Raw genomic sequence first — 25676 nt, 5'->3', positions numbered from 1 at the left:
AAAAAAAAACTCATTGTTTCCTTAAACATAATTAACCAGTTGATCTTTGTAGTGGAGACGTCATGTGTTTCCTGCAAGGTATGGACTGAATTTTTAAACACTATATAAATGAACTGCAAGTTGGGAAGGGTTAAGTGCCTGAGTGAAACAGGCCCATGATGTGTCTCCATTTAAAGTACGTAATGAAGTTGATTTACTCATATTTCTAATCCTGCTAATTGAACGCTTTTGACTTGAGTGCTGCAACTGTTACTGCTATTGCAGTCGCTCATGGAAGGATGATACATTGTTCAATAAAAGTACTTTCTTATTTATTTTATGTTTTTTTTTATTTATTTATTTTTTTTATTTTATAAATGGCTGTATCAGTACTGTTATGCATGTGCAACAGACAGCTGAATGTCTCATGTTGCATGAACTAAGGAATTGTGTGACTACAACCAGACCTTCCATGTCTCTTCCTCTTCATCCCTTGGTGTTAACCTTCCATGGCCACATGCTTAACTTACTGTCTATATGTCCCTCTGACAATCATATTTAGAGTGCTGGAGAATGGAATGCTGAAATTTACACCTAAGAGAAATAAAAGCATAAAAATCAGTCATGAAAGAAGAGTTTAATAATTTGTGCTCTTTGCCGAATATTACTGTGATAATTCATGTCTGAATATAGAGGTAGTGTTTGCGGGAAAAATGTTAATTGTAAAGTGAGAAGTATAGAGACAGTTTGGGATTTTAAGGCATAGATTTGGTGGGATAGTACTAAAGTATAAGTGGGAAGAATGCAAGTGGGACTGTATTGGACTAAGGTATGGTAATGCACCTGCCCAGTGGCAGGCTGTGGTGGCCATGGTAATGGACATTGGGTTTCCAGAAAGGCTAAGAATATCCAGCCTGGCCGAACGACTATAACATCACAAGGACTCAGATCGGTGGAGTAAGTGAATGAGAAAAGTGAAAAAGTATTCCTCCCACCCAAATTAAACTAAATGGGAAAGCTTATTTGGTCCAAGGTCAATGAACTAACTTCGTGGTACATCACGAATTTGGTGAATTCAAGTTACCTTCAATAGTATATAAAGAAAGCAGTATAAGGTTTTGAAGATTGCTGCAATTTGCAGCTACAGTTAAAATTATTTTTAGATTTAAATTTATTTCATCCGCCTTACGGGAAACTCATGCGAGTCATGCCAGACACCCCGAAGTTCCGTAACTTTGTAACCAATGAATGAACGTGTTACAGCGGGTGGCGTTGTGTCGTAGTTGTGCAGTGCGTTGCTATTGGCTACTAGTTCAGTTCGTGAGAGTAGTTTGATGTGCAAGTGCGAGGTTGGGGTAACTCAAAAAGGAAACGTGTCAGTTATTAATGAAGATCGCACGTTATCGAGCCATTTACTATAAGCAGTATTTATGACACACAGTTGTTGGATGAACCTTTATTTTTTAGCTTGATAGTAAAAACCTAAATGGTGCTGAGGCGATTTGTGGCACGTCAGGACCAGGCGGGCAAGAAGTAAAAACTATTTGTAAGATGGCGGACTCTGGTTATTATCAGGTGAGTACCTGCTGACATTTTTGTAGAACTTTTGGGCGTATAATGCCCTTATTATTATGTGATTAGAATTCCCGATATCTTGTGTATGTGTTCTACAGGCTGAGATGTTAGTTGCAGCCACAAACATGAGGAATACAACGTACATGATCATTTAACCTAGTCAGCTAATGAAACAGGTTCTGGTTCTGGCTTGTTTGACCTTACCGAATTAACAGTCCACCTGTCAAATTTGTCTGTGTATGCCTAGATCATATGCAGTATCTTAATTATGTATAGGGTTCACGTGTTGCCACGTCGGTTAAATCATATAGCGACACGTTTATTTTTTTGTGTAGATGACTTGATGTTCAAACATGCTTATAGATTGCAATTTCATGAGCGTTGTCATACTCATACCTGACTTGAGGATAACGGGAGCCCGGTTTTGGGGGAGGGGGTCATTAGCTCCGGAGATTTTAGTTGCGTAAGAAGTGTGTTCATTTTGATCAATAAATGGGTCGGTGTGGTTACGTTTAGTATAATCTTAATTGACATGAATGTTTCCTTCTTGCATGCTTAGGTTATTTTAACCTAGATTATTGCATGAGAAGTTCATTCTGTTTTTCTGTGTTAATAATCATACTATTTCAGGGATAGTAAACTACCAAAAAAATTGTAGAAATATTTGTAACTAAACCATGTAGCATGGTCTTTCTTTAGTTCCTCAGCTAGAGAAGAAATACCCCACTGTTTGTAGCTGTTCACAAGAGCTCATGAGCAATCACTGTCCTGATCCAAATGAATCCATCCTGCACAATCCTATCCTACCATCTGTCTAGGTCTTCCAAGTGGTCTTTTCCCATCATATTTTCTGACCCACACTTAGTATGCATTTCTCACTTCCCCAATAACTGGTACATGCCTCCTATCTTATCCTGTCATAGATCGCCCTAATAATGAACCTGAAGAGTGTTAAGTTACAAAGGGCCTCACAATGCAGTTTTCTCCAGCATCTTGTTTCACACCCGTACAAACTCACAGGCAGAATTATTATTTTGTATATATTTTAATTGTGGTCTTAGATTAACTTGGAGACAAAATATTTCAAACTGAATGGTAGCAATTATCCCCCAACTTTTATCTGCACATAATTTTGTTTGGGAATGCAATTTGAATTTGTTATTTCCCTTCCCAAGTATATGAACTTCGCCACATTTTCAAAGGCTCTGTTAGATATCTGTATATTATAGTTTTGTACATATATATGACCGTCATAAATACATTGTTTATTTTCTGCCTTATGTACATCTCATCGTACTGGAGTACATTTTCGCCATATGCAGCCTGTACAGGTTGTGTGCAGCAAATTCCTTAGTCGCAACAACCTGTACACTTGAAGAAACATCAGTGTCACTAAAGAAAAACGGCAAGTGAATAATAACGGACGTTGCATATAGACGGCATAAAAGCAAAATGCAAAGTTAGATGCTTGATGTCAGTAGCGGATCAAGTGAAGTGTAAGGAGGGCTTGAACATATCACAGTGAATGAATAAAGAATGGACTGTCATTTAGGGAACATGCTTACCCCTTGCATGGTCACCAGTTTCTCACTGCAGAGGCATGGGTTCAGTCCCACAGTTGACAGTGTGCGATTAGCGAGTAAGGTTTTTCTCCAAAATTTTATGCTTTCGTGCCCCAGTTTGCGTTCCACCAGTTCTCCACACTGTTGCACTTTTGGAGTCACATTAATTGGGGGTTTGTCATGTTACTGAGGTGTGCAAATCATGTTCACATGCTCCACTATTTCAAACCATGCAGGATCCACATTGGACATAAAGGTATAAGTAAAGGTATCCCTGTAACAGGCCATGGAAACCCATAAGGTTTTGAGACATTGAAACTCCCTTACTTTCTAGACAGTTGACTCAGAGATGGTGATGAGGTTGTCAGCCTTACATGCTGGCCGCCCTTTACCTCTCAGGAACAATCGTGGTACTCGTTTCTATTAGAGGCCGAGTCAACCCAAGGGGCATAGTGTAGGTGGAAGGGTTAGGTCAATTGAAAAATGCAGTGACCTTATCGGGAATAGAGCATGCAACCTTTTGGCTTGTGGCATAGTGCCTCAACCAACTACGCTATTGTGTGCCCCCATTTTCATTGTATAAATGAGAAAATGTGCATATAAGGAAATTTACATGACTTTCTGAACGTGGTGCAGTTTGCCTTGCTGGAATTACGAGTTTCTGAAACCTTAAGATACTTCACTCTCATTACATATCTGAGAAAAGTATATGGCAGAGACTTATTATGTTTTTAATTTGTTAACATGATACTAAAATGAACTTTGTGATATGTATACTAGATTCTGTAAACAGTTCATGAGTAAGGTAAAAAGGTACAGTTGTCCGTGTGCCTACCCAATTAAGCACTACTCCATGAAAACGTATGGGGGAGTGGATGTATAGATCCACATTTTCTTGACCTTGGCACTAGTTGGCGGTGAGTGGTCAGCTTCACGCCCCGGCCGCTTTATCCCAGGGAAAGAGCTCCTTGTATTCGTTGTATAGGAGGTTGGGTGGATCCCAGAGCCGGTCTGGACGATGTGGAGAAGTGAAAATTCTTGACTCTACTGGGACTCGAACTCCGACTTCTTGGTTTTCCAGCCTGTAGCCAGTCGCTATACCGACTGCGCCATCCTGGCTCACTAACAGTTCATGAGTTCAGGGATGAATATGTTTATGATTGTGTTTATTTGGTAACTGGCATAAAGCCCTTTTGAAAGTTTGGTAGGAAGTTGTTACTGCCAAAATCATGTTTGGTCACACTGTGCTTGGATCCACTCTCACAAAATGCAGCTGTTAGGGGGCACTTTGAAATCACGATTTTCGCCATATTATGACATTGCCTGCTTGTCTGCTGCTTAATGACCTTGTGGCAAACATTTGTGACCTTGGATACCTTCAGGTCAGGTCAGGTCAGGTCAGGTCACAGTCATCCTTGGAGTCATATTTAACAACCTGCACCTTTTATCACAGACATTTACCATGACATGGTAAAGCTCTAAACGTTATTTTCAGTAAAGTTAGAGTCAAACATTCATCTTGAGGTTACAATAAGAAGGCATCTGCTGGAGATTTGTGTTCTGGGATGCGAGGCCGTACAGTCTGATTTTGTTTCATTTCTACGCGACATGCCGACTGCCCACTTGTGTATGGAGAAGAATCCTTGCCTTTGCCAGAAATCCAGTCCAGCATGTAGCCAAGTCACTATACTGACTGAGCTAACCCGGTACACACCATTTGTTGCCGTTTGAAACTGATAAGCGAACTCACTCGATACGCAGAGCACGGGTTTCTCTCATGTTTCGGTGAAGTGGCGAAGGGACCGAGAAATGGAAGTGAGGGGAAGTGGACAGAGAGAGGTGGAAGTCGGTGTGGTGCGGTGTGCCGTGACCATTCTGTTGTGAGACGTGCGAAGTGTGTGGTGTGGTGATGCAGGGGTCTACTCATGAGCCTTACCATGGTGCTCACGAAGGAAAAGGCCCCTAAGCTGAGATCCCTGCTTTTTTTGGTACGTATCAGTTTGTGATAGTAGATATCGCCCCATCAGCTGCTGAGGTTGTGCGCTGCAGAATGAGACCGTGAAGGGTGAAATGCGGTTCCAGAAGGAAGTGTCCCAGTACTCGCCTGGAGACTGAGGAAACAGTGAAAATGTCAGTAGTTCGACGGAGATTTGAACTTGGTACTTCCCGAATACCAGTTCAGCACCCTCTCGGAGTGTGTGTGGTTTAAGTTGTAGGAGTGGGGTGGGACGGAGGCCACGGATATGTGTATTGTACTTGCCTCACGTGACAGGTGAGCGTTCCGCCCTGGCGGATTGATAATTGTCAAAGGAAACGGAAGTACTGGGAGAGAAACCTACTACAGCTCCACTTCGTCCACATAAACTGTCCTGGGATTGAACCTTGGCCTCTGCTGTTTGGTTCAACATTGCCCTGTTCTTTTCGTGTTATTAGGGCGTTAGAGGATGGGACAACAGCAGTGTGGTTACGGTCAGTGCTGAAACCTCGTGCCTCCTGCATGCAAGGCGAACGTACCGCTGCTGGAACCGGGATAGCTGTCTGGGTATATATAGTCTTCAGTGCATAAGTGTTTCACCTTTCAAATGCAAAGTTTTGTTCTTGCCTCCTACGTACACACTCGTACGACGACCATTCTAAGGCTTGTAGTTTATAGTACTAAGAGAGCAGGCATCTCAGTTTAGTCACGTTTTGAACGCGTTTTACTTTCCATAAAATTTCTTTAAAATCCGTAAAATGCTGGCACCTGCTAATTAATTGCCAGTAGCGCGCAGTGACAAGTGTGTGTGTTTTTTTTTCCCCCGTGGTGTCTTGGTGTCACACGTGGTTTAGGTATTCTGGCCGTGTGTATAGTGACTGTACGTAGGATACTTTGAAACGTGAAAACACTTGTCTGTTGAAGATTAATAATAATGCAACAGGATACTGAAGCATAGTATCACTTTGTATAATATTTAGGTATGAGCTTGACCGTCGAGGAACCTTGACTTGATTCCTGACCAACATATTTTTCTCTTCTCCACAGCGCCCAGACCGGCTCTGGGGTACACCCAGTTTCCTAAATGTGTACGGGAGACTTCTTCGGGGCTAAAGCGATTGGGAAGTGAAGCTGACCACTCACTTCCCATCTACTGCTTGAATTTCATACCAAAACTCACCCATACATCGTCATAGCGTGGTGCTTAAGCGCAGGAGCAGCTCTGCCTTCACTCTGAACAGGATGGTATAGCGGTAAAACTGTAGACTTGTATTTGGGCGATCTTCCGTTCGAATATCGGCCGTGACAGCAGTTATCCCGGGGCCCTGCCAAGTTAATACCGAGTTAATGCCTTAGGCCACAACCGGGTCGTTCCAGATCTTTTGCATTTGATCGTGTATGTATCGTTCTGCCATTTGACGCTATGTAGTATGGCCACTGGCAGCGTTTCCACAAGAGAACTTCACCCGATATCGCATTGATATAGTATGTGTGTGCGTGATTTTAACAGAGATCGTCAGGCGCTGAATCGGCATCCGACAGCACGCCACATGCTCGGCCGTGCCCTTTGAATCCGTCTGCTGGCTTACACGCGTTATTTTGCAGCTTCGTAGCGACGGGTTTGAGGAGTTCCGGGTGGTTCCGTGGGTCCGCCGTTACGTTCACACAAAATCGCTGCAAACAGGAGAAACTGAATTGTTAAGTAGATAGTGTTTACAGACCAGTTGTATCTTCCAGTGTTAGATATGCTGTCCTGTCAGTTCTATGTACGATCTGTATTTTAACAGAAAATGCAACTTTTCTGTTGGTGCCAGCGCACTGAAATTACAGCGGTACTGCATGAGATTACCGCAGCAGAGCGTTGCACGCAGTGCTGATTCTGCCAGCTGTGGTCTCCATCTTAAGCTGTAGTGTTTGTCCGGAAAAACGGTCATGGAGAAGAGATTCTTGAGACCTGTATGTTGTGTGGACGTCATCATTGGAGTTTCCAGTAAATTCTTCTTGCCAACAGTTACCGAATAGACTGGCCCAGACAGTTACGCTTCAGTGTAATCTGGAGGTGACGGGTTCGAATCTCAACTGGGATGCCAACTAATCCTGTGGGTCTTTTTTTTTTTTTTTTGTAGTATCTCCAGTCAGGTTCCAGGATAGTAGCTTACAGTGGGCAAGTAATGCTTCCTTCCGCATTATTCTCCGTTGCCTAGTCATTCGACGCTGTATAGAAGTGGTCAGGCTTCTGAACATCAGGGACGCATATCATTTTCAGCAGTTCTGGAATCCTAAGCGGGCTTGGAGTGCGCTGTGCAGGTGTTTGCTAACGTGCTTTGCATGCAAGGGTTTTATTTACAAATACATTTGCGAGAAACGGATTGCCTCTCCCCCCCCCCCCCAGCAGTAACGGTTGAAAAGAGCCGGATGAGGCTCGCAAGGCACACTTTGGCCCGGCGTCTGCGGCGTCGTGAGATGAACTAGAAATAGATAAACCGTCAAGCACAAAATTACGATTTGTATGGTACGAGAATTGGCATTGCTGCCGGGTTGTGATTGCCACAGTATTTAACACTGCAGGCTGGAGGCCGGGGATGCAAATGAGATCTCGTAGATGACGTGTGTACTTACTTGTTTACTTGCAAGCTCCGCTGCCCTTCCTTTGGAGATCAAGACTTGGAGGTCATTGTCGCGACATGTTTATTCGTGAAACTGTATGTCACTTCTCTTGGAATCCCATCCCATTCATAACAAGTAGTGTTACTTACATGTGAACTGCTAGTCCGGTTCAAGATTACGGTTTTCTGGGACCTGATGCGCTGCACTTTTACAGTGGCTACCAACGCCCGAAGCAGCTTGCTGGTTCCATATTTACGATATTCTACCCCGAAGTTGGAGGCAGCAGATTATGAAAGATTGCTCCTTATGTACCAAATACAGCGTCACATCCCATAAGAAAAACTTTATACCGCTGTGATGATCCCAAATGTCTCATTATATTAGGCGTTTGGCTTGAGAGAACATCTGCTGCTCTTCGTTGCGAAATTAGGACAGTCCAAATTAATATTCTCTTTCTGTGGTTCATAGAGATCAGAGTGTTGTTTGTTGCTTTTGTTAGAGGGTAATGAAGTCTATGAAAACTGCTGACCTATAAACAGACGCTAGAGGCAAATCAGTGAAGTAACATGGCTTTGTGACAGCGAGCAGGACACCCAAAATATGTCACTTGCGTTACATTGTCCTTGTATACACGTTATGCCATCTGCTCTATGTATCAATTTTTGTTTTCCTGCCACGGACGTAAGAGAACACCAGAGGTGCTACAAGCCCTTAAGTCGCGGGTTGGATTCCTGATGAGGCTGTTGGATTTTTCAGTCGACCTAATCGTTCCATCCACACTATGTACCTGGGGTGTAGTCAACTTCTAACAGAAGTGAGTACCAGTAAATATCCTGGGGGTAAAGGGCGGCCGGCGCGCAAGGCTGACAACCTCACCGCCACCTTGGAGCCGATTGTCTAGAAAATTGGGCGCCCCGAGTCTCACAACCCACGGCCTGTTACAGGGATAGCTTTACCTTACCACACTCTTGCCAGTACGGCTTTGTAAAGGTTTTTGCAAGTATTGCGGTAGAGTTTTTGGACGCCCGATTTCTCTTTAATTGCGTGATTGGGTTCGTTAAAGTCCGTAGCTAGTACACAGGCATGTTGTAATGTTGACAAGGAAACCGGCCATGTCTGTACCATAGTTTTGCAGTGAAGACTCAGTTGAGAGAAGTCTTGATACCCCTGACGGAAGTATACTTGGTATAATGATATGTCATTGTTGTTATGCTATTGTGCACGAAGTAGTAGTTTTATATTCTGAATGGACCGTGGACGGAAGTGAGGACGGATGAAAACGAGGGTGAAGCGGTTCACCGAAGCTGAATGCATCATAGACGTTTCGGGTGAAGGGGCGGGAGCTTTGTGTAACTTCATTAGTACGAGTCGAAAGCTTTTGAACAGTCACAGGGTTCCAGAAGTGCCCGACCGGTGTGTAATGTTCCAGATATGTATGTAATGTTTGGAGTTGGTAGCCACATGATGATAATCAAATATTTGTATTCAGCTAGTGCGTTATAATTTCCGTTGAAAATTTAGCGGGAGATCATTTCTTATTGCTTACACAAATTAGTTAACAGTTAAATCATAAACGCCAAGGTAAAGCTGGGACTGCTTCTGAAGAGTCCCGGGGTATCCTGCCATCTGGCCGTGACATTGTAGGGCAAGGCCAAATTTACTCTCTCGGGGAAAATCTTTTTGTTTCACGTCTCAGTCCCTTAACTTTTTAGTCTCTTTAGTACCTTTACCTCCCTTCTTGCTTTCTCCCATATTTATTTCCTTTCCCTTGCTTCCTCCGGGCGCTGGGCTGGACCACTGCAGATGTTGAGGAAACATTATCCAGAAGCTGCTGGCGCAGTGTAGCGGACCGTTTTGAACGCGATTGTGCACAGTCGGGTTCCGTAAAAGGCGGGGAATTTCTTGTCCACTTGAGCATGGATGGACAGACACTGCGGTGTGTCGCTGACAGGCAGTGTTGCCGAACCCAGCTGCTATGTTAATGTGCTCTTCAGCTGTGTGGGAGATGCCTTGGGTGTGAGGCCATATAGAGCACACTGCAAGTGGCGCTCGCCTTTGCGTTACTCATGCAGCTGGGAGTCAGGACCTTGAGGCAGTTTCCGAGTCTACTTTCTGTTTTGTTTGTACCGATCACCTCGAAGCGTGTGAGAACGAGTCTTTTTGTATCCTGGAAAGTCGGTGATTCGAATTAGACCGGTTTTTGGCATGTAGCCTCCAGGTGAGAGAATGTGATAGAACCGTAAATGACAGCCACTGTTTGTTGAGAGCAGACGCGCTGGTTCGCTTCTTAAAAGTCCTGTTCGGCTAAGGCGCACCGAACACCGAATCTGTCTGCCCGCGGGCTATGTGCCGTTTGCAATATAAGTCATGATATCTCAGTCGATATAGCGACTGGTTACAGGCTGAACGGCTGGGATTCGATTCCCGGTAGGGGCAAGGAAATTTTCTCTACTCCCTATTGGCCAGACTGGCTCTGGGGTCCACCCAGTCTCCTATCCAATGGGTACCGGGAGTTCTTTCCCCGGGGGTAAAGCGACCGGAGCGTGAAGCTGACCACTCATCTCCAATAGTGCCGAGGTAAAAAACATGTGGATCTGTACATCCACTCCCCCATCCGCCTTCATGGCGTAGTTCTTAATTAGGTAAGCACAGGAACAACTTTATCTTATCCCTATTTATCTCACTTGGACGTTGTAACCGCTGCAGTTCCCCATACTTTCTATTAATCATTATCGCCCTACCATTCGACACTATATATTCTGAGCTACTGGCAACTCAACGAGATGATGTTCGAATAAATCATTTAAAATTTAAAGGAAATTGGAAGGGTAGACTGCGTCACGACGTCACGACGGAATGTCCTCCATTATGATTCGAAACTCGTAACTCCCAAATACGGGTCAGACTCCCTTCCTCTGTTCAGGCTCTCGTTGCTGGTGTATGCAGTTCTTTATGTGTTCTTATTGCTTGTATGTGCTTCGAAATGCAATGTGTACAGCATATATGCAGTGCCATTTGAAATTTACGTCAAGATGCAATGTAGTTACTGTAATTAGAACAGAATTTGACCCGGTATACTAACGTGTGAGGGGCACGCGGTAGCGTGGTTGGTTGAGGCACCATGCTACAAGCCGGAAGGTCGCGGGTTCAAGTTCCGATGAGGCCATTGTATTCTTTCAATTGGCCTAATCCTTCTAGCCGCACTATGGCCCTGGGGTCGACTCAGCCTCTAACAAATGAGTACCAGGAATATTCTTGGGGATGAAGGGCGGCCGGCGCGTAGAGCTGACAACCTTACCGCCATCTTTGAGCCGATTGTCTAGAAAATGTGGGAACCTTAACGTCTCACAACCCTATGAGCCTCCACGGCCTGTTACAGGGATACTTTTACTTTTTTGCTTTTTTTATACTAACGTGTGTACTTAGGCACGTCACAGGAAGCTAGATGGTATCTCTGCATTGTCACGGCTGAAATCTGGCTTTATCTTATCTCCACACTCTGTTATCGTTATGGCCGCGTAGCCTCTGCGTTGTTCTCAGGCGCGTCGGCAGTGTTCTGGACCGATTGATTTGGTGTGTGTGTGTGAGTGGCAGGCAGAAGTCTCGGTGCCCTTTGTTTCAGACAATTTATTGGCAAAGCACGAGCAAGCTGCCGACGAGAATACCAGAGTAGTGACGGAGTAGTAAGATGAGGTGTATCAGAGGTGAAGAAGAGGTAGGGAGGCAGGAAGTCATGGTCTGGCCCTACATTGTTTGTTTCCGGCTTTCTTCCCAATTCTGTCGCCGCGTGGTACAGTGTTCGTTTTCAGTAATCTACGCGTTACTTCAAGACGTAACAGTATAGCCAACTTAGGCACAATCCAGCCAGATATTAGGAGATGCAGTATTTGTTTATGGTTTTGGCTTATGGCAGCACCATGTTAAAGGAATTCGTCCTGGCACCATTTGAGATACTGGCTGAAAGGACTAAGGAGAACCAATAAAACCACAGGATCGTTGGTGTCCAGCAGAGATTCGAACCGAACGCCCCCCACCCCCATGCAAGGCTAGAGCGTTACCGCACCGCGCTGTCTTGCATGCTGACAGTCAATTCTTTTTATTTCCCGCTACCCGTAACACGAAAATGACGATCGTGCTTGCTTCTGGGGTGGGAGCGATATTAACCCCTCGTAGTATAGGCTTCCCCTCTATCCGCTAAAGTTGGTACTAACTTCGCCGACAAGAGGCGGTCGTTCGGTATAGTTCGCTTGCGGACTAAATCCACGGAGTTAGTGTATGCTCCTGTTGTCGGCAGAGATCTTTCTTTTCGCCACCGCTTCAATGCCGACCCGGTGTCCTGTCAGATGCTTACCATGTCTTCCTTACCCTAGTAAAAGGAGTCGGGCTATGAAGGTGACCGCTCGGAGCCATCAAGCGCCGAGGTGGAGGTATACCTCCATTCCCACATATATTTCATGTTATGGTGACCGTACTGCCGAGAAAGTTTGCTCGAGTGGTACTGCTTCATATTTGGAAGGTGGCCGTTTCGAATCTCTCCCGGGACTTCGGTTTCCTTGACTTTTTCGTGGCCTCTACAATCCCTCGAAGTGACTGCTGGGATAGTACCTCGGATTAGCTCGCGACCGCTCGTTTCCACCACCTTTCTATTCATTTTCACTATCACCCTACCGCTCAGCGCTGTGCACTGGAGGCTGAGTTGTTGGGAGCGTCATAACAGGAACCATGAATGAATAAAAATTAGCATTTTTGTCCATACAAGTCAGAACCTTGGATTTGCAAGAAAGCGGCATGTGCGGAAGTGATGTGTCGGCGTCGTGGCTTCTGCGTAGACTGTCTACTAGACCTGTAGCATGTGTTCATGTCCATGCACCCCACTTGACATTTTAAAGGAATTCTGCGTTTTGTGATATTAAACGTTCTTTACAGTACGTAGCGCCTTTTATCACTTTTGTAATGTGAAAAATTGTGATTTTGTATGTACATTTAAAATTGTCTGTGAAACATTTCGTGCATCTTTCTTTTAGCTGTCCAGCGGAAGGCAGAGTTTGTTTAGCTCTGTCCGTGCGTCCATCTAGCCGTTCAGTCGTACCGTACGCGGGGCCTCTCTCGCCGCACTGTTTTTATTGTAAGTTTTTGCTGCAGAGACCCGGGCCACAAGGAAATGTTTCTCTGAAAAATCATAACTTCACAACACCATCGTAGTGAGTTGGGAAGCCAAAGGTACTTGCGTTCGCAGATTTTGCTGTTAACGCTCTTTGTACTTTTATATATGGATATCAATATAAAGCCAGTTGAAATATCGAAAGAAAAGTTTTTAATAAATTCGTCAAAATTACGTAAAGTCCAATGGCAGCCAGTTGATGTATATTTGGTTGCGCTCACAGAGGACAAGATCGTCGGGGAAAAAGCAAAAATTACGTAGAACCTAGCACGAAACTGATTTAACGAAGAGGAGAGGGAGAAAGGAACGGGGAGAGCATTAACGTTTGGATGACAAATAAATGGTAGAGAAATGAGGGAATGAAACAAAGGTACGGAAGAGGGACAGGGGATGTCAATACGAAAGAAATGATTTTCTCGAAACATTAAGCCTGCGAATGCGCCAGAACTCACGATCAGACTGTGATACTCACCGACATGTCTGAAGAATATGGCGATTACGTCTTCAGGGTCGAAGAATTAGCCGAGCAGGCAACCACCCAGCAGTGTTCGACCCTGAAGATGGAGGCGGTATGTTGCTCTGAAACGTTGGTCAACTTCTGTCGCACTCCGTCACAGCTGCATAGTTACTGCTCTGAGAACGTGGAACCCAAAATAAAGGAACTTTTTGTTTAATTGCACGTATGTGTGTGTGTGTGTTGCAGGGGGACTACATCCAGCACCCGGTGCTATACGAGCTGAGCCACAAATATGGCTTGCAGGCCGACTCGGACCCAGAGGCTGCCGCCCTGCCGTGTAAGCTGGATGAGTTGAAGGAGCATATCCGCCGGGAGATCCGCAAGGAGCTGAAGATCAAGGAAGGCGCCGAGAAACTGCGGGAGGTGGCCAAGGACAGAAGAAGCCTCTCTGATGTGGCCACCATCGTGAAGAAAGCCAATACGAAATTGGCAGAACTGCAAGCAGAGCTTCAGGAGCTCGAATCGCAGATCATCCTGACGCAGGGCCAGACCACGCCCAGCCCCCCTCCTGTCACGCTCAACAATGGCCAAGGTCAGTGTCACGTGTGTGGTGGTGGTTGTTCACAAATACTCGTCATAGTGTGAACCCGCCAGACATCAGTCGCGTCATGGCAATGAATAACTGACCTTTTAAAGTTAAAGCTCTCCCTGTAACAGGCCGTGGAGGCCCATAGTGTTATGAAACGTCGAGGCTCCCACATTTTCTCTAGACAGTCGCCCCACAGAAGGCGGTGAGGTTGTCAGTCTTACGCACCGGCCGGCCTTTACCCCCAGGAATATTCTTGGTACTCAGTTCTGTTAGAGGCTGAGTCGACAACAGGGCCATAGTGCTGCTGGAAAGATTAGGTCAATTAAAAAATCCAGTGACCTCATCGGGAATGGAACTCAGGACCTTCCGGCTTGTAGCATAGTGCCTTTGTAAAGTGCAGTGGTTGCTGTACATACCGCCAACTTTAAGATTAATAGAATCTGCATAACCCCCCCCCACCTTGTACTTAGTGTTCGTACTGTTGTCACAATAAACAGTGATCGTTTCCCTAAACAGCATTAACCGATTGGTGTCTGTGTGGATAAACAGTGTGTTCTCTGTGAGGTAGGAATATTGTTTAGATCACTTCTAGATTTCAGGGGGTTAAAGTGTACTTCATTGCGTCACTGATTTCCCGACAGCCGCGTCTGCTGCAAGAAACATTGATACTGGTGAAGCAAGTCTGCTCAAACGGTAACAGCCGTGACTTATATTCGGCTGATGCTCCCTGGTTCTAGTAACCCCCCGCCCCCTCGCTTGAACACCAAGTAGTGCCTTGAAAACATACACGACCACTTCCCCACATTCAAGCGGGATCGTACTCTTATGTAGCGAGTCCGTTGACCAGTTGGCGGCCACTGCCTGCATGCTTGTGTTTTTGTCCCTGTATGTGTTGTGTTCGCAGGAATCCTGTCTGCTGGGGCACGCGACCTGTTAATACAAATTCTTTCAATTGCCCATTTTTTCCATAGGTATACCATTTGTGGATGTTTACAAGGAGAGCCTAAAATTAATTCATAATTTGAATGTTCTTCTGACTGCCGGTGCGTTTCGTCTAAAACGCTACAAATATGTTCAGGACAAATTCTGTTTTGGAGTATAAACTGAAAGTTTGGTGAATTTAATTGTAGTTCATGTTGGCCCAACGTAACCCCAGGTTTGCTGCAAGCTTGAATAAGATTCTTATCAGTTAAGGAGAAGCGTCTTATATAGAATATTGATATGTGGTGTAAGCAGTACTCATAAAGGTGTGCAGCTTTTATTTGAATAACACGAGGAGCACAAGTTTATGCTTGCGGAATGCGCTGTCATGCTGTTTGCTTCCCAGCAAACGAGTGCTAGAACCAGTGAGATGTGCACAGTTGCAAATGACTCATTTTGAAAATATTTAATACCCCTTCGCACGTGTTTTACCTGTCTGTTATCCATTTAATTAGTGTTTGTTGCAATGGATCAGTCAGTAGAGTTGTCCGGCTGTTCCCTGGACAGCCGGGGGTGTTACCAGTAAGTAAACCACGTGCCCTGGCTGGCTCTGAGGCCCACCCACTTTCATCCAGTGGATGCTGGGGGTAAAGTAGCCAGGGCATGAAGCTCAGGGCGGATCTCCATCCGCTGTTCAGTTCAATAATACGCTGAGCTTTATCTCCGCTCTGTCCATCTTTATAGATCTTTAGATGCAGTTGCAGTACGTGCAGAGGAACGTTTCAGATCTGCCAGTTATTCCTGAAACGTTTCCCTTCTCCTAGACGATAACTCGGAGTGCATATGGGAAGGTTCTTGCATGTCTGTAATCACCCACAGGATGTCTGAAACCGTGAGCGTGCCCCAGCTCAGGCAGGTACTCGCCGTCTTATCGCTACCTAGGACAGACGGGGCTCGATTGCAGATCAGTGGCGCGGGGACAATTTTCTCCAGTGATAACTCTAACTCCAACAAGTGTTCCGCTTCTGTCGGCGCCCGGGGATGGTAACAGTGGGTCGTTTACGGCCTCTGTATGAGAGGCCTTGTTCTAACCCCATACTAAGGCCTCCCTCATTCCAAAGAATGTAAATGTTTATTTCCATCCACTCTTCCCATAAAAAGTAAGAGGAATGTTGCATTAGCCACAGGGCGCTTGAAAATGTGGTGATAAGTTACTCCTCTCCTAAACCGGGCTTCGAACAGAGATGCTCGTACTGCGTGTATGTCCAGACGTTGAATCTGTAGCGGAAAGTCAGGGCTCCAGCTGGAGGCGGGGATCTATCTTTATCGAACTGCCTGAATTGTGTGGGGCCGGCCAGCAAGAGAAGGCGGAATGGCGGCGAAGTCTCATCAATTATCACTGATTTCAACAAGTGCCGAGAGCAGGCCTGATCAATGGGTCAGGAGTTGCATTTGTTCTCATTAGCAAATTAGCGACTGAATTAGTGGCTGTAGCCTCCAGATGTCTGTGCTTCTCTGTGTGCGGATGTCAGCCTCTCAACGAAATGTACCAACTGTCGTTAATGCATAATTACTCGTGTAATGTCCGTTGAAAATTCAACGGAGCCTCTTCTTTTAGTATACACGTATGATTCATATTTTATTTTACAGATAGCGTTCGCTTTAATTATTGCATTGAGTTGAATGCTGGGCCGCGCCATAGCTCAGGCGGTTAGTCGCTGGCTTCCCACCGCGGCGGCCCGGGTTTGATCCGGGTCTGGTCAAGTGGGATTTGTGGTGGACAAAGTGGCGCTGGGACAGGTTTTCTCCGAGTACTTCAGTTTCCCCAGCCAATCTTCATTCCACCAGTTGCTCCACAATCACCCTCACCTGTCATCTGGGGCTGGTACAATAGGCCAGAAGTGGCCGCAGTACAAGGGACATAGTCCCACCCTACTATAAATAAAAAGAAAAGAGTTGAATGCTGTAGTATGACAGCGTATGGGGGATTGAAGGTATTGTTCCACACTTTATTAACCTCGGCATGCGGTCTCATTAGCTCTTGGAATAATGTTTCGCCTTGCTAGATGACATTTTAAGCGCAGCCGGATGAAATGTACGTCAAAGTATGCCGTGGCCGTTTGTAGTAGTCCTTCTGCCGTAAGAGTGCAAGGCATGAAGCTGCGGAACCGGTTGTTGGCCTGCGTCATGTTGCACAGGAGTGGAGGAAAGGACCTGCTAAGAGCTGATGATGACACGTGTCTCCCTCCGCTCCATTCTTCCTGTCCCGTTGCTGTGCAGACTTACCTCTGTCAATTGATAACGATAATAAAGACTTCGGAAAGGCCTGTCATGTTCTCACTGCTGGTTTCTTTTGGGGGGCGGTGGGCGGTGCCGCCCATGTAAGGATGGTCATGTCCGTCCGCTAGACGGATTTTGACATGAACGTCATGCCATCCGAGATTGCACACTGGGAGCGGCAGAGGCAGAGTGTACCGGAGGTAACGTTTGTTACCACATGGAGCAGAACGGTAACAGTAGGAATCTTGGTTATGACAGTAACCGTATTCATGTTAGAAATCAACGTAATGATATTGTAAGAAATTTTAGAATTTTATGAAATATACACGTATTGTGTCTAAACCGTTGTTGAAGCTGGTTCGTCAGGTTATCACTACAAAGTTACTGTTTCAACACGCGACGCGAACCAGATTCACCATACCAGAGATCCCATTGAACACGCAGGACTTCTCTCCAGTAAGAAGGCGTGACGTTCCCTCGAAAGATGTTTCAGACAGAGTTTACTTGAACGGGAGTTCAGTATTTCAAGGCACGAAGAAGACGTGTGAAAACTGTGCCCTGCGGTACAGTCGTGGCAGGATCACCGAGTTACCCAGAAACGTAACAAGCGGAAGTTTAAATTTGCGTGATGAAGTGTTGGGGGGGGGGGCATGGCTAGCGCCGTGTCTTGCGCAGACTGCCCGTTGCTCTAGTTCAGAACGCCAGGGTGTTGTCGGTCTCTTCATCTTACGACACTTCGAATTGGCTGTGATAATTGCATTTATGATCATGTCACGACGTTTTGTTACCAGCTTCTGCCTAAGTTTCTGTGTTATGCCAAATAGAAGAAAATAAGCGATGGGTTAGCACCAGTGGATACAAAAAGTAGCTAAGGATCCAGTGCAGTCATTACAAATTGCGGCCTTTTTGAGTGTGCTGCCGTGTAGATTTATACATATTTACCAAAGTTGCGGAGGAAACTGCTACCCCCCCCCCTAGTAGAAGGCGGAACCAAGTAGTGACGGGTTAACTCAGTGGAAACCAAAGGGGAAAACGATTGCAGATTTCTGTCTTCTGGGCTGTGACGCCTTTTACTCTAGTATATGTTGTCACGTCAGGTATTGTAGCTATAGACTGTTTGGATTGGAGATTGGATTTGTTGACCTCTTTAACGCACTACACTTAATTATAGCGTCATCGGTAATCTCCACACTTTACAAATCAACACAGCACACGTTATGCCTCTTCCAGCCTGCAGTGGCTTCAGCAGTCGTTTCCCGGTAACGGATTTTAACAGTGGAGATTCTACAGTTTCTGTGCTCACGTCGTTACTGTCCGGCGAATATCCCACGACTCTCAATGCTTCAACCAACTAACTCCCAGTCTGATGGCTATGTCTTCGCTTCACAGGCTGACAACTCTTGCACTAATCGTCCTCATAACATTTGTCCACAGACCGCGTAGCAAACACCGTTGCTATATTGTTACACGCGGATTTTTGCCGTGGGAACCTTTTTGTTTGCGAAGGCGTTACTCAGTAACGGCTGCGTATATTTGCTTAGCGAGACTCTGTTGCCTAGCAGCGGATGTTGTTTCGTTGTTTGTTTCGCGGTCGTTACCCAATAACGGGTCTACACGCTACAGTATTTGCCAACTTTTTCGTAGGAAACTTCTGCCTCCGTCCTCAAGGTAGAAGATGGGGCTAGCATGTTTCTCCGAAACGTTGGTAAATATCTGCCTGATACATGGCGGTACATTCAAAAAGAGAGTAACCCTTGGATTGAGTAAATGTTGCTGTAGGACTGGACCGAAGCGGGAGGCGTTTTTTGAAGCCGTTTTTATGTGGAAACATGCAGCTATCCATTTTATTTAAATAGTGCTTCAGAAATAAAAAAAAAATAAATTGAACTGCACGAACTGTACGTTGTGAGTGGCTAGTGACATCACGGAGTCCCCCATTTGTGGGACATCGTCTTCTGTAGGGATATTATCAATTCCTTGTTAGTGTATTTTGGCGAAGAATTATTGGAGTAAAGTAGTTTTCTTTACAAAGTTAATAGAAGGTCCGTCGAGTGTAACAATTTGTAGGACACTTTTTATTATTATTTCTGCCTTACATGTTTCGGTTTGACACAACCATCATCAGAGGCACTTGCTACAATTATGGAAACACTGTCACTGTTTTTGATGTTCACAATTTTGTTTGTCGTGTGGACGTTGCTACGATATGTTGACGTGTAAAAGCACAACACATGCTAAGATAGTTGAGTACACACTCAAGTTCTCACTTTTCATCCGAACCTATTTTTAAGTTAAAACGCTAAAATGTTAAAATATTTGATATAAAATGCTGAACTCCTCCTTGTTAATTCATCCCGAAGATGGGAGACGTCAGCTTGAGGTTGTATGGCTTATGGTTTGATATGTTCCTGTGTGCTGTGTACTGCACTGATAGTGCAACGGACCAAAATGAAACAATTCAAAATAATTTTCTTTAATTTCCTGTTTCATAAACCATTTAGATCAAAATAACATAACTCCGCATTTTGACCGCACAGTGTCACGTATGATTCTCACAACAAAATAGTGATCGTTTCTCTAAACGGCATCAACCGGTATGTTTCCTGCGAGGTACGAACTGAATTGTTTATATTTCCCAGTAACAGCAGGTGTGTGTATCTGGCCAAGGTGAAGTTACCCGCATGTGTAAGTATGAACACAACGCTACACGTGTTCTTAATCTCATCTCTAGATGGAGGTCAGGCAGCCTTGTAACTAGTGTACTGACCCGAGGTGGAGATCCGGTCTTGATGAAAGGCCACTTTGCACTCTGTTCGCATCGTTCTTGCCGCCGTAAAGTAAAAAAGTAAAGCTATCCCTGTATCAGGCCGTGAAGGCCCATAAGGTTGTGAGACGTTGAGGGTCCCACATTATCTAGACAATCAGCTCAAAGATGGCGGTAAGGTTGTTAGCCCTACGTGCCGGCCGCGCTTTAGTCCCCAGGAAAATTATTTAATTAATTCCTGGTACTCATTTCTGTTAGAGGCTGAGTCGACCCCAGAGCCATAGTGCGGCTGGAAGGATTAGGTCAATTGAAAAAAATCCAGTGACCTCATCGGGACTTGAACCCGCGACCTTCCGGCTTGTAGCATAGTGCCTCGACCAACTACACTACCGCGTGCCTCCTCTTGCCGCCGTACCTTCCTAAATCCGTCAGTGAAGATTACTTGCTAAGCGATCCCGAAATTTGATTGCCAGGGGCAATCAACAGGGCACTAGTTCGATACCATGTCGGCCTTTGTGGTATTTGTGCGGACACAACGTTACACGTATGTCCGTTTACTTTACTGATGTTGCTATAGAAACGAGCAATTGTCTCATCATTAACAGCCACGTGACTGACAAACCCAACCACGTGAATGTACCATAATGCGTCACTTCGGTCCTTTGCGGATATCCAGCGGGGACAGCTACGAACTGCAAACCACCCAGTGTGCTCGTGTGGTGAAACTGTGTAGTCTACTATGCTCCAGCAGTTACTGCAAGCGTTTGTGGCGCTACTTACTGGACAGTTGAGTCGAACATGGCTGTTTCCACAGGCCAATGGATCGGTAAGGCGCGCCACAGATGCTGGCGGAAGCGGGGCAGGCCTGTGGTACACTGTGCCACATGCTGGCCTACTTCATGTAGCCGAAGATGTTACCATCAGGCCGAATTGTTTTCCTGATTTTCTGCGGATGAACCGAACTTTCAGATATTCCTTGACTGTTCTTCCCTGGTTATTGTCAAACGACCTGTAATGAAATGACCGTTTTAGGATGAAAGCGGAAGAAATCAGCTAATTGTTAGACGTGGTCAGTGCCAGGAGGTTGGAATGCTGTCTCTTATGGTACGGTGATTTTATGTGGTAGAAAGGAATGTACAGATAATGAATAAGTGCTCATTTCGCGGCTTATCTAGAACGGTGACAGTGTAGCTGGAGAAACGTAAATTGTCAAATATTAATACCGAATATTAAAATATTGTTTAAAAGTGTAAGAACCTGTTCTCAGTAGTATCCTGTAGCAAGGGTTCTGTAAGTTTGCGGTACTGGGACTCCTTCTAGAATAACGTATGGATTTTCGCTACACTCTTACCCCCCATTGCTGGGCAACGTAAAGTGCGCATTTGCACACTGTTGGCAGATGGCTATCAGGCTGTACGGTGACAGCAGGAACCAAAACAGTTTGTTGCAATTCGGGTGGCGGCAATCCAAAGAATTTATATTCTTGCTGCAATGGTGGTGAGTGCGCGCGAGACACTTTAACCGTCTGTGTATGTGAGGTTCAGAATGAACAACGAGTCGTAATGGGGACTCGTTTTGTGGGACATTGTTTAAGTGAATTTCAGGCCTTACGAAAAATTATGGGTTGGAGACTTGCGGTCATTGTTAACACATCATCCTTGTAGTGTTACGTTCGCCGTCCTTGCAGTGTTGACGCTCGCCGTCCTTGTAGTGTTGACGCTCATCGCCCTTGTAGTGTTGAAGCTCATCGTCCTTGCAGTGTTGACGCTCGCCATCCTTTTAGTGTTGACGCTCGCCATCCTTTTAGTGTTGACGCTCTTCGTCCTTGTAGTGTTAACACGCGCCGTCCTTGTAGTGTTGGCGCTCATCGTCCTTATAGTGTAAGTGGTGTAGGTTCTGTTTTCTGATGTCGTGGGTGACAGTGGTAAAGTTTTTGTGTGTTCTGTACGGGGTACCACGTCGTCTTGCTATCAGACAGTGGTTGTTCCCCTTCTGCGGCTCTGTTTGTACACTCTACACACAGTGTATATACGTTTCGGATGACTTGACATCATTAATCGAATGGTATTTGTAATGGAGTCGCAGTATGTTTTCTGGTATTGTGTATGAATTTTAGGCGTCTTAACGTTGACCACGTGAAGAGGCAAAGGCCCTAGGAAAGGCGGCCCTCATGCTGTGGGGAGCAGGTGGCAGGGATTCCCTGCTTCCTGTTAATTTGTTTCTCCGGAGGTGGCTGTAGGCCCACGTGTGTTGCGTGTTGTCGTTACCGGTAGAGCGGGGGTTGAGTCAGCAAGTAGTGGAGCCAGGCAGCCCGGAGCTGCAGCGGTGGGGTCACTGTCTATGCACAGTGAGAGTGCGGTTAGTATTTGAAGCAATGTACGAAGATTCCTGCCTCGTGGCGTGGGACGCTGGCTTACCAGTGGAGGCAGCAGATTTCTTGCGCGAAACGTTGTCAATGCATGTGTGAAATACGCGATGTCACACCGTCTCCCGTGAAAACAGAGGCAACATACTCATGTGTACCATTCCAGAAGACTAGTGTTCCTGTGGTCCCCGTCAGAACTGGAATCTCTCGGAAGCAATGGCTGGTCTGCACTCAGGCATGCAGTATGGCGACGCTCTCCCCCGACAGCTCAGCAGTCTGTCCGACTCATGTTTCGCGTCACTGTTCATTGCCCCAGTTCTTTTTTCCAAGCTGTAGCGTTCCAGAAACTGGCTGTCGTTCGCCAGCCTCAAACCCCAGTCCCTCACCAGGTATCTTCAGATTTTGTTCAGTACCTTGTCGTGGCTGCGGTTTCCCACAGCGTAAAATCGAAATATATTGTCTCGTAATATGAGTGACTGTAGACGGGGTTTTGGATAATTGGATTTATTGACCACTTACAGGTCTTAACTACAAATAACTATAACACTATCGCTGATTTCCCTACACGCTAAGTCTTCTCCAGCCTTTTATAGTCTTCCCTGGTCGTTGCTTGGTAACAGCTCTCAACAGTGCAGATTCTTCAGGTTCTGTGCTCATCCCGTTGCCCGCTGGCTGAAGTAATTGTCAAAGTCAAAGTCACATTGCGACTGACGGTCAGTCAGTCAGTAAGTCTTGGTGTCGAGCTCCATCTGGGGCTCATGAACAGATATTTATTACTGCTTGACTGTTACGGTCTTGTTTTTGGGGCGCCCTCTCTGACGAGAGGACGGGTCTGTCTTTTATATATGCTCCTGGCCCTTGCCAGCGCAGTCTTCCTCGGGTCCGAGCCCTTGGGACTCGCGACCATGTTTTACTGTCTCAGATTTGTGACTTCCCTTTTCGTCGCCTCCTACGACTCGCAGGGTCACGGTGGAGGTATTCGACCCCGCCTCCACACAGGGTTGGGCTCTCTGAAGTAATTGCCCCAACTGTCCTGGTTATAACATGTCGGTACCGACCACAGAAAATATCCCGTTTCCAACAGTAACTATTGTTGCGTGCGTGTTCGTTGCCGCGGGAACATGTTTACAGAGCCACCGCTTAGTATTTTTGTTGCGATGGCGCGACACTTGACCTTTCTCCCGGAGGGCAGACAGAAGTGAGATTGTGGGGGTGTGCGAATGTGGCGGCAACAGTATTTGAACGTGGGGGGATGGATAAACCTTAAAGGGAGAGGCCTAAGCTCGGGAGAGCAGAGTTGAAACTGATCTTAAGGAAAGAGGCGCGAGGGTGTGGACTGCATTTGGCTCGTAAGGTCTAGCGGCTGGCTGTTGTGAACAAGGTAATGAACTATGTAAGATTTGAGGTTTTCAGGGCGCTGCCTATGAAGAAAGCAGTCTGTGAACACTTGCTCGTGCCGGTTCGTTGCTTGCGGAGTTTCTTCTTTTTTCTTCTACCCTGACAATGGAGGCGATGCGTTCCTCCGAAACGTCGGTTAAAACAATATCTACAAGGCGCCACATCCCAGAAGACTGCTTTCTTCAAGGTAATGAACTAGTTCTGTGGTCCCCGACCCAGAACGTAAGGCAGCTCCCGAGTGGGTTGGCGCAGCGATATTCGGATGGGGGCCTCGGTTCTAGTCTAGGCCCGGATCCCGCCAAGCAGATGCTGGGATATACCAGGACCAAGGCGAGTGTGCGAAGTGCCGGGGCTTGATCATGAGAGTTCCGTCGTGTAAAGGATGTTCCCTTATATCTTCCGGTTGTTGGACAAGGCGCGGAGCAGCAGCTGTGAAGACGGTCGCGTCCTGCAGGAAGTATTCTTATTGTCTCGTTTCCAAGGGCATCGCCTGAGCTGTGACACCCTGCAGTCCGGCAAATGAGTACTTAGGTGTAGTCCGGTTAAGACTGTTTTTATTGGTCGAAAGTAATTTTATATATTCGGTATTCCCTTCTTTCAGGTTTCAGTTCTTACTAAAACCCAAGGAGGGGTGGCCTAGTTTGACCCTTCCCCCACCGGCGGCTGTCCTCATGTCACAGATCTAGTGAAGTCTGGTTCATTTGCATCAGGCAGGTTTGACACCGTCACGAAGCGCAGACTGCTGCTAGCGTGATTTTGCGTTCTCAACCTGGCTATTGATTTGTTATACATGTGAATGTGTTTATTTTTTGTTTGTTTAACGACGCTGTCAGTAGCTGAGGCTGTGTAACGTCGAATGGTGGGACTATATTGAGTAATGAATTGAAAGGGACGTGGAAGGAAAGGTATCGTGCCCTAATATGATGTATTATTCCGGCGTGTGCTTGGAGTAACAGGAAACCCAGTCGAGGTTAGTCGGTGTCCCTACCGAGATGCGAAATAGAGACTATAGAAGAACAGAAATGATAAACAGTCTGTCGCTTGCTTTTAGTAAGCGCAGCGGGTGGTACGTGAGTTGACATATTCTCCATCTCTGCAACCAATGTTTCAGTATAGTGACTAGGCTTCGGGCTGGATGACCGAAGAATATGGGTTCCATTTCCGGCAGGGGGAAGAGAATTGTCATTTGCCCACGCCGTAGAGATGGGGTCTGGGACGCACCCAGTCTCTTAACCACTGGGTACCGAGAATTCTCTCCTGAGGCGAAAAGCGGCCGGGGTGTGAGGGTGAGGTTGCGCACCTCCGCCCGTCGTCACGAGTTAAGCAACTTTTGTCTATTGCGATACCAACCCAATGTTCCGTGGCAGAGAAACATGTGTTGGTTGTTGAGGCTATTATTATACACGTAAGTGGTATTTAAAAATACCAATAAAAGCGAAGCCCAGAATACCCTGATTTAATCGTGGTGTTTGTAGTACAGAATGAATATGAACCTCAGCCTGGTGGACTTTCAGCGGGATACACCAGGTTATATCGCAGAACGCGAACTTGTGGAAATTATTTATAGATTTTTTTTATCGTCTAGTAATGTATAATATTACGGATGAATAGACTCGGTATTGAAGGAAGGAGCAATTTGGAAGACCAGGTATATATAGGAGGATAATATTAAAGTGTATCTTGAAGAAATAGATTGCAAGCTGGACTCCATTTGTCTGGCTGATGATAGGGAACAGTGACAGGTTCTCGTGAACACAGTAATGGACCTTAGGGTTTCCTAAAACGCGATGAATTTTTGAGTAGCAGAGCAACTGTTAGCTTTTTAAGAAGGGCTCAGCGCCATTGAGTCATTATATTTACCAGTTAAATGTTAATGCAGTAAGACTTCAGAAGTGAAAACAAGTTTGTGTTCCAAATGTGTTATGTATGTTGTTTCTCCCGCGTTCTGTGAGCGGGAGAGGCACTGTACAATTGTAATGTGTATCGCTGTTATGTGTTTGGTTTCTCCCACGTTCTGTGAGCGGGAGAGGCACTGTACAATTG

The 25676-nt window shown here is 45.8% G+C and overlaps 1 protein-coding gene across 3 annotated transcripts in view; it reads left to right on the top strand.

Annotated features, from left to right (window-relative positions):
• Window positions 1-1285: 1285 nt before the first annotated feature.
• LOC111874475 (serine/threonine-protein kinase N) overlaps window positions 1286-25676 on the top strand; it is an 81859-nt gene continuing 57468 nt past the window's right edge. For 2 of the 3 annotated variants that reach the window (XM_023870024.2, XM_023870005.2), the window contains exons 1-2: window positions 4988-5104; window positions 13563-13908. In XM_023870024.2, coding sequence (XP_023725792.1) covers window positions 5042-5104; window positions 13563-13908 — 409 coding nt within the window. In that variant the 5' untranslated portion in view covers window positions 4988-5041. Of the gene's footprint in view, window positions 1555-4987; window positions 5105-13562; window positions 13909-25676 lie in introns of those variants that run through there. The other variant, XM_023870014.2, reaches the window with a different exon arrangement.

Source organism: Cryptotermes secundus, unplaced genomic scaffold, assembly GCF_002891405.2.
Source record: "Cryptotermes secundus unplaced genomic scaffold, Csec_1.0 scaffold47, whole genome shotgun sequence".
NCBI classification, from domain to species: domain Eukaryota; kingdom Metazoa; phylum Arthropoda; class Insecta; order Blattodea; family Kalotermitidae; genus Cryptotermes; species Cryptotermes secundus.
Note: the sequence above shows the minus strand (reverse complement) of the source record. Positions and strands in the feature narration are given on the sequence as shown.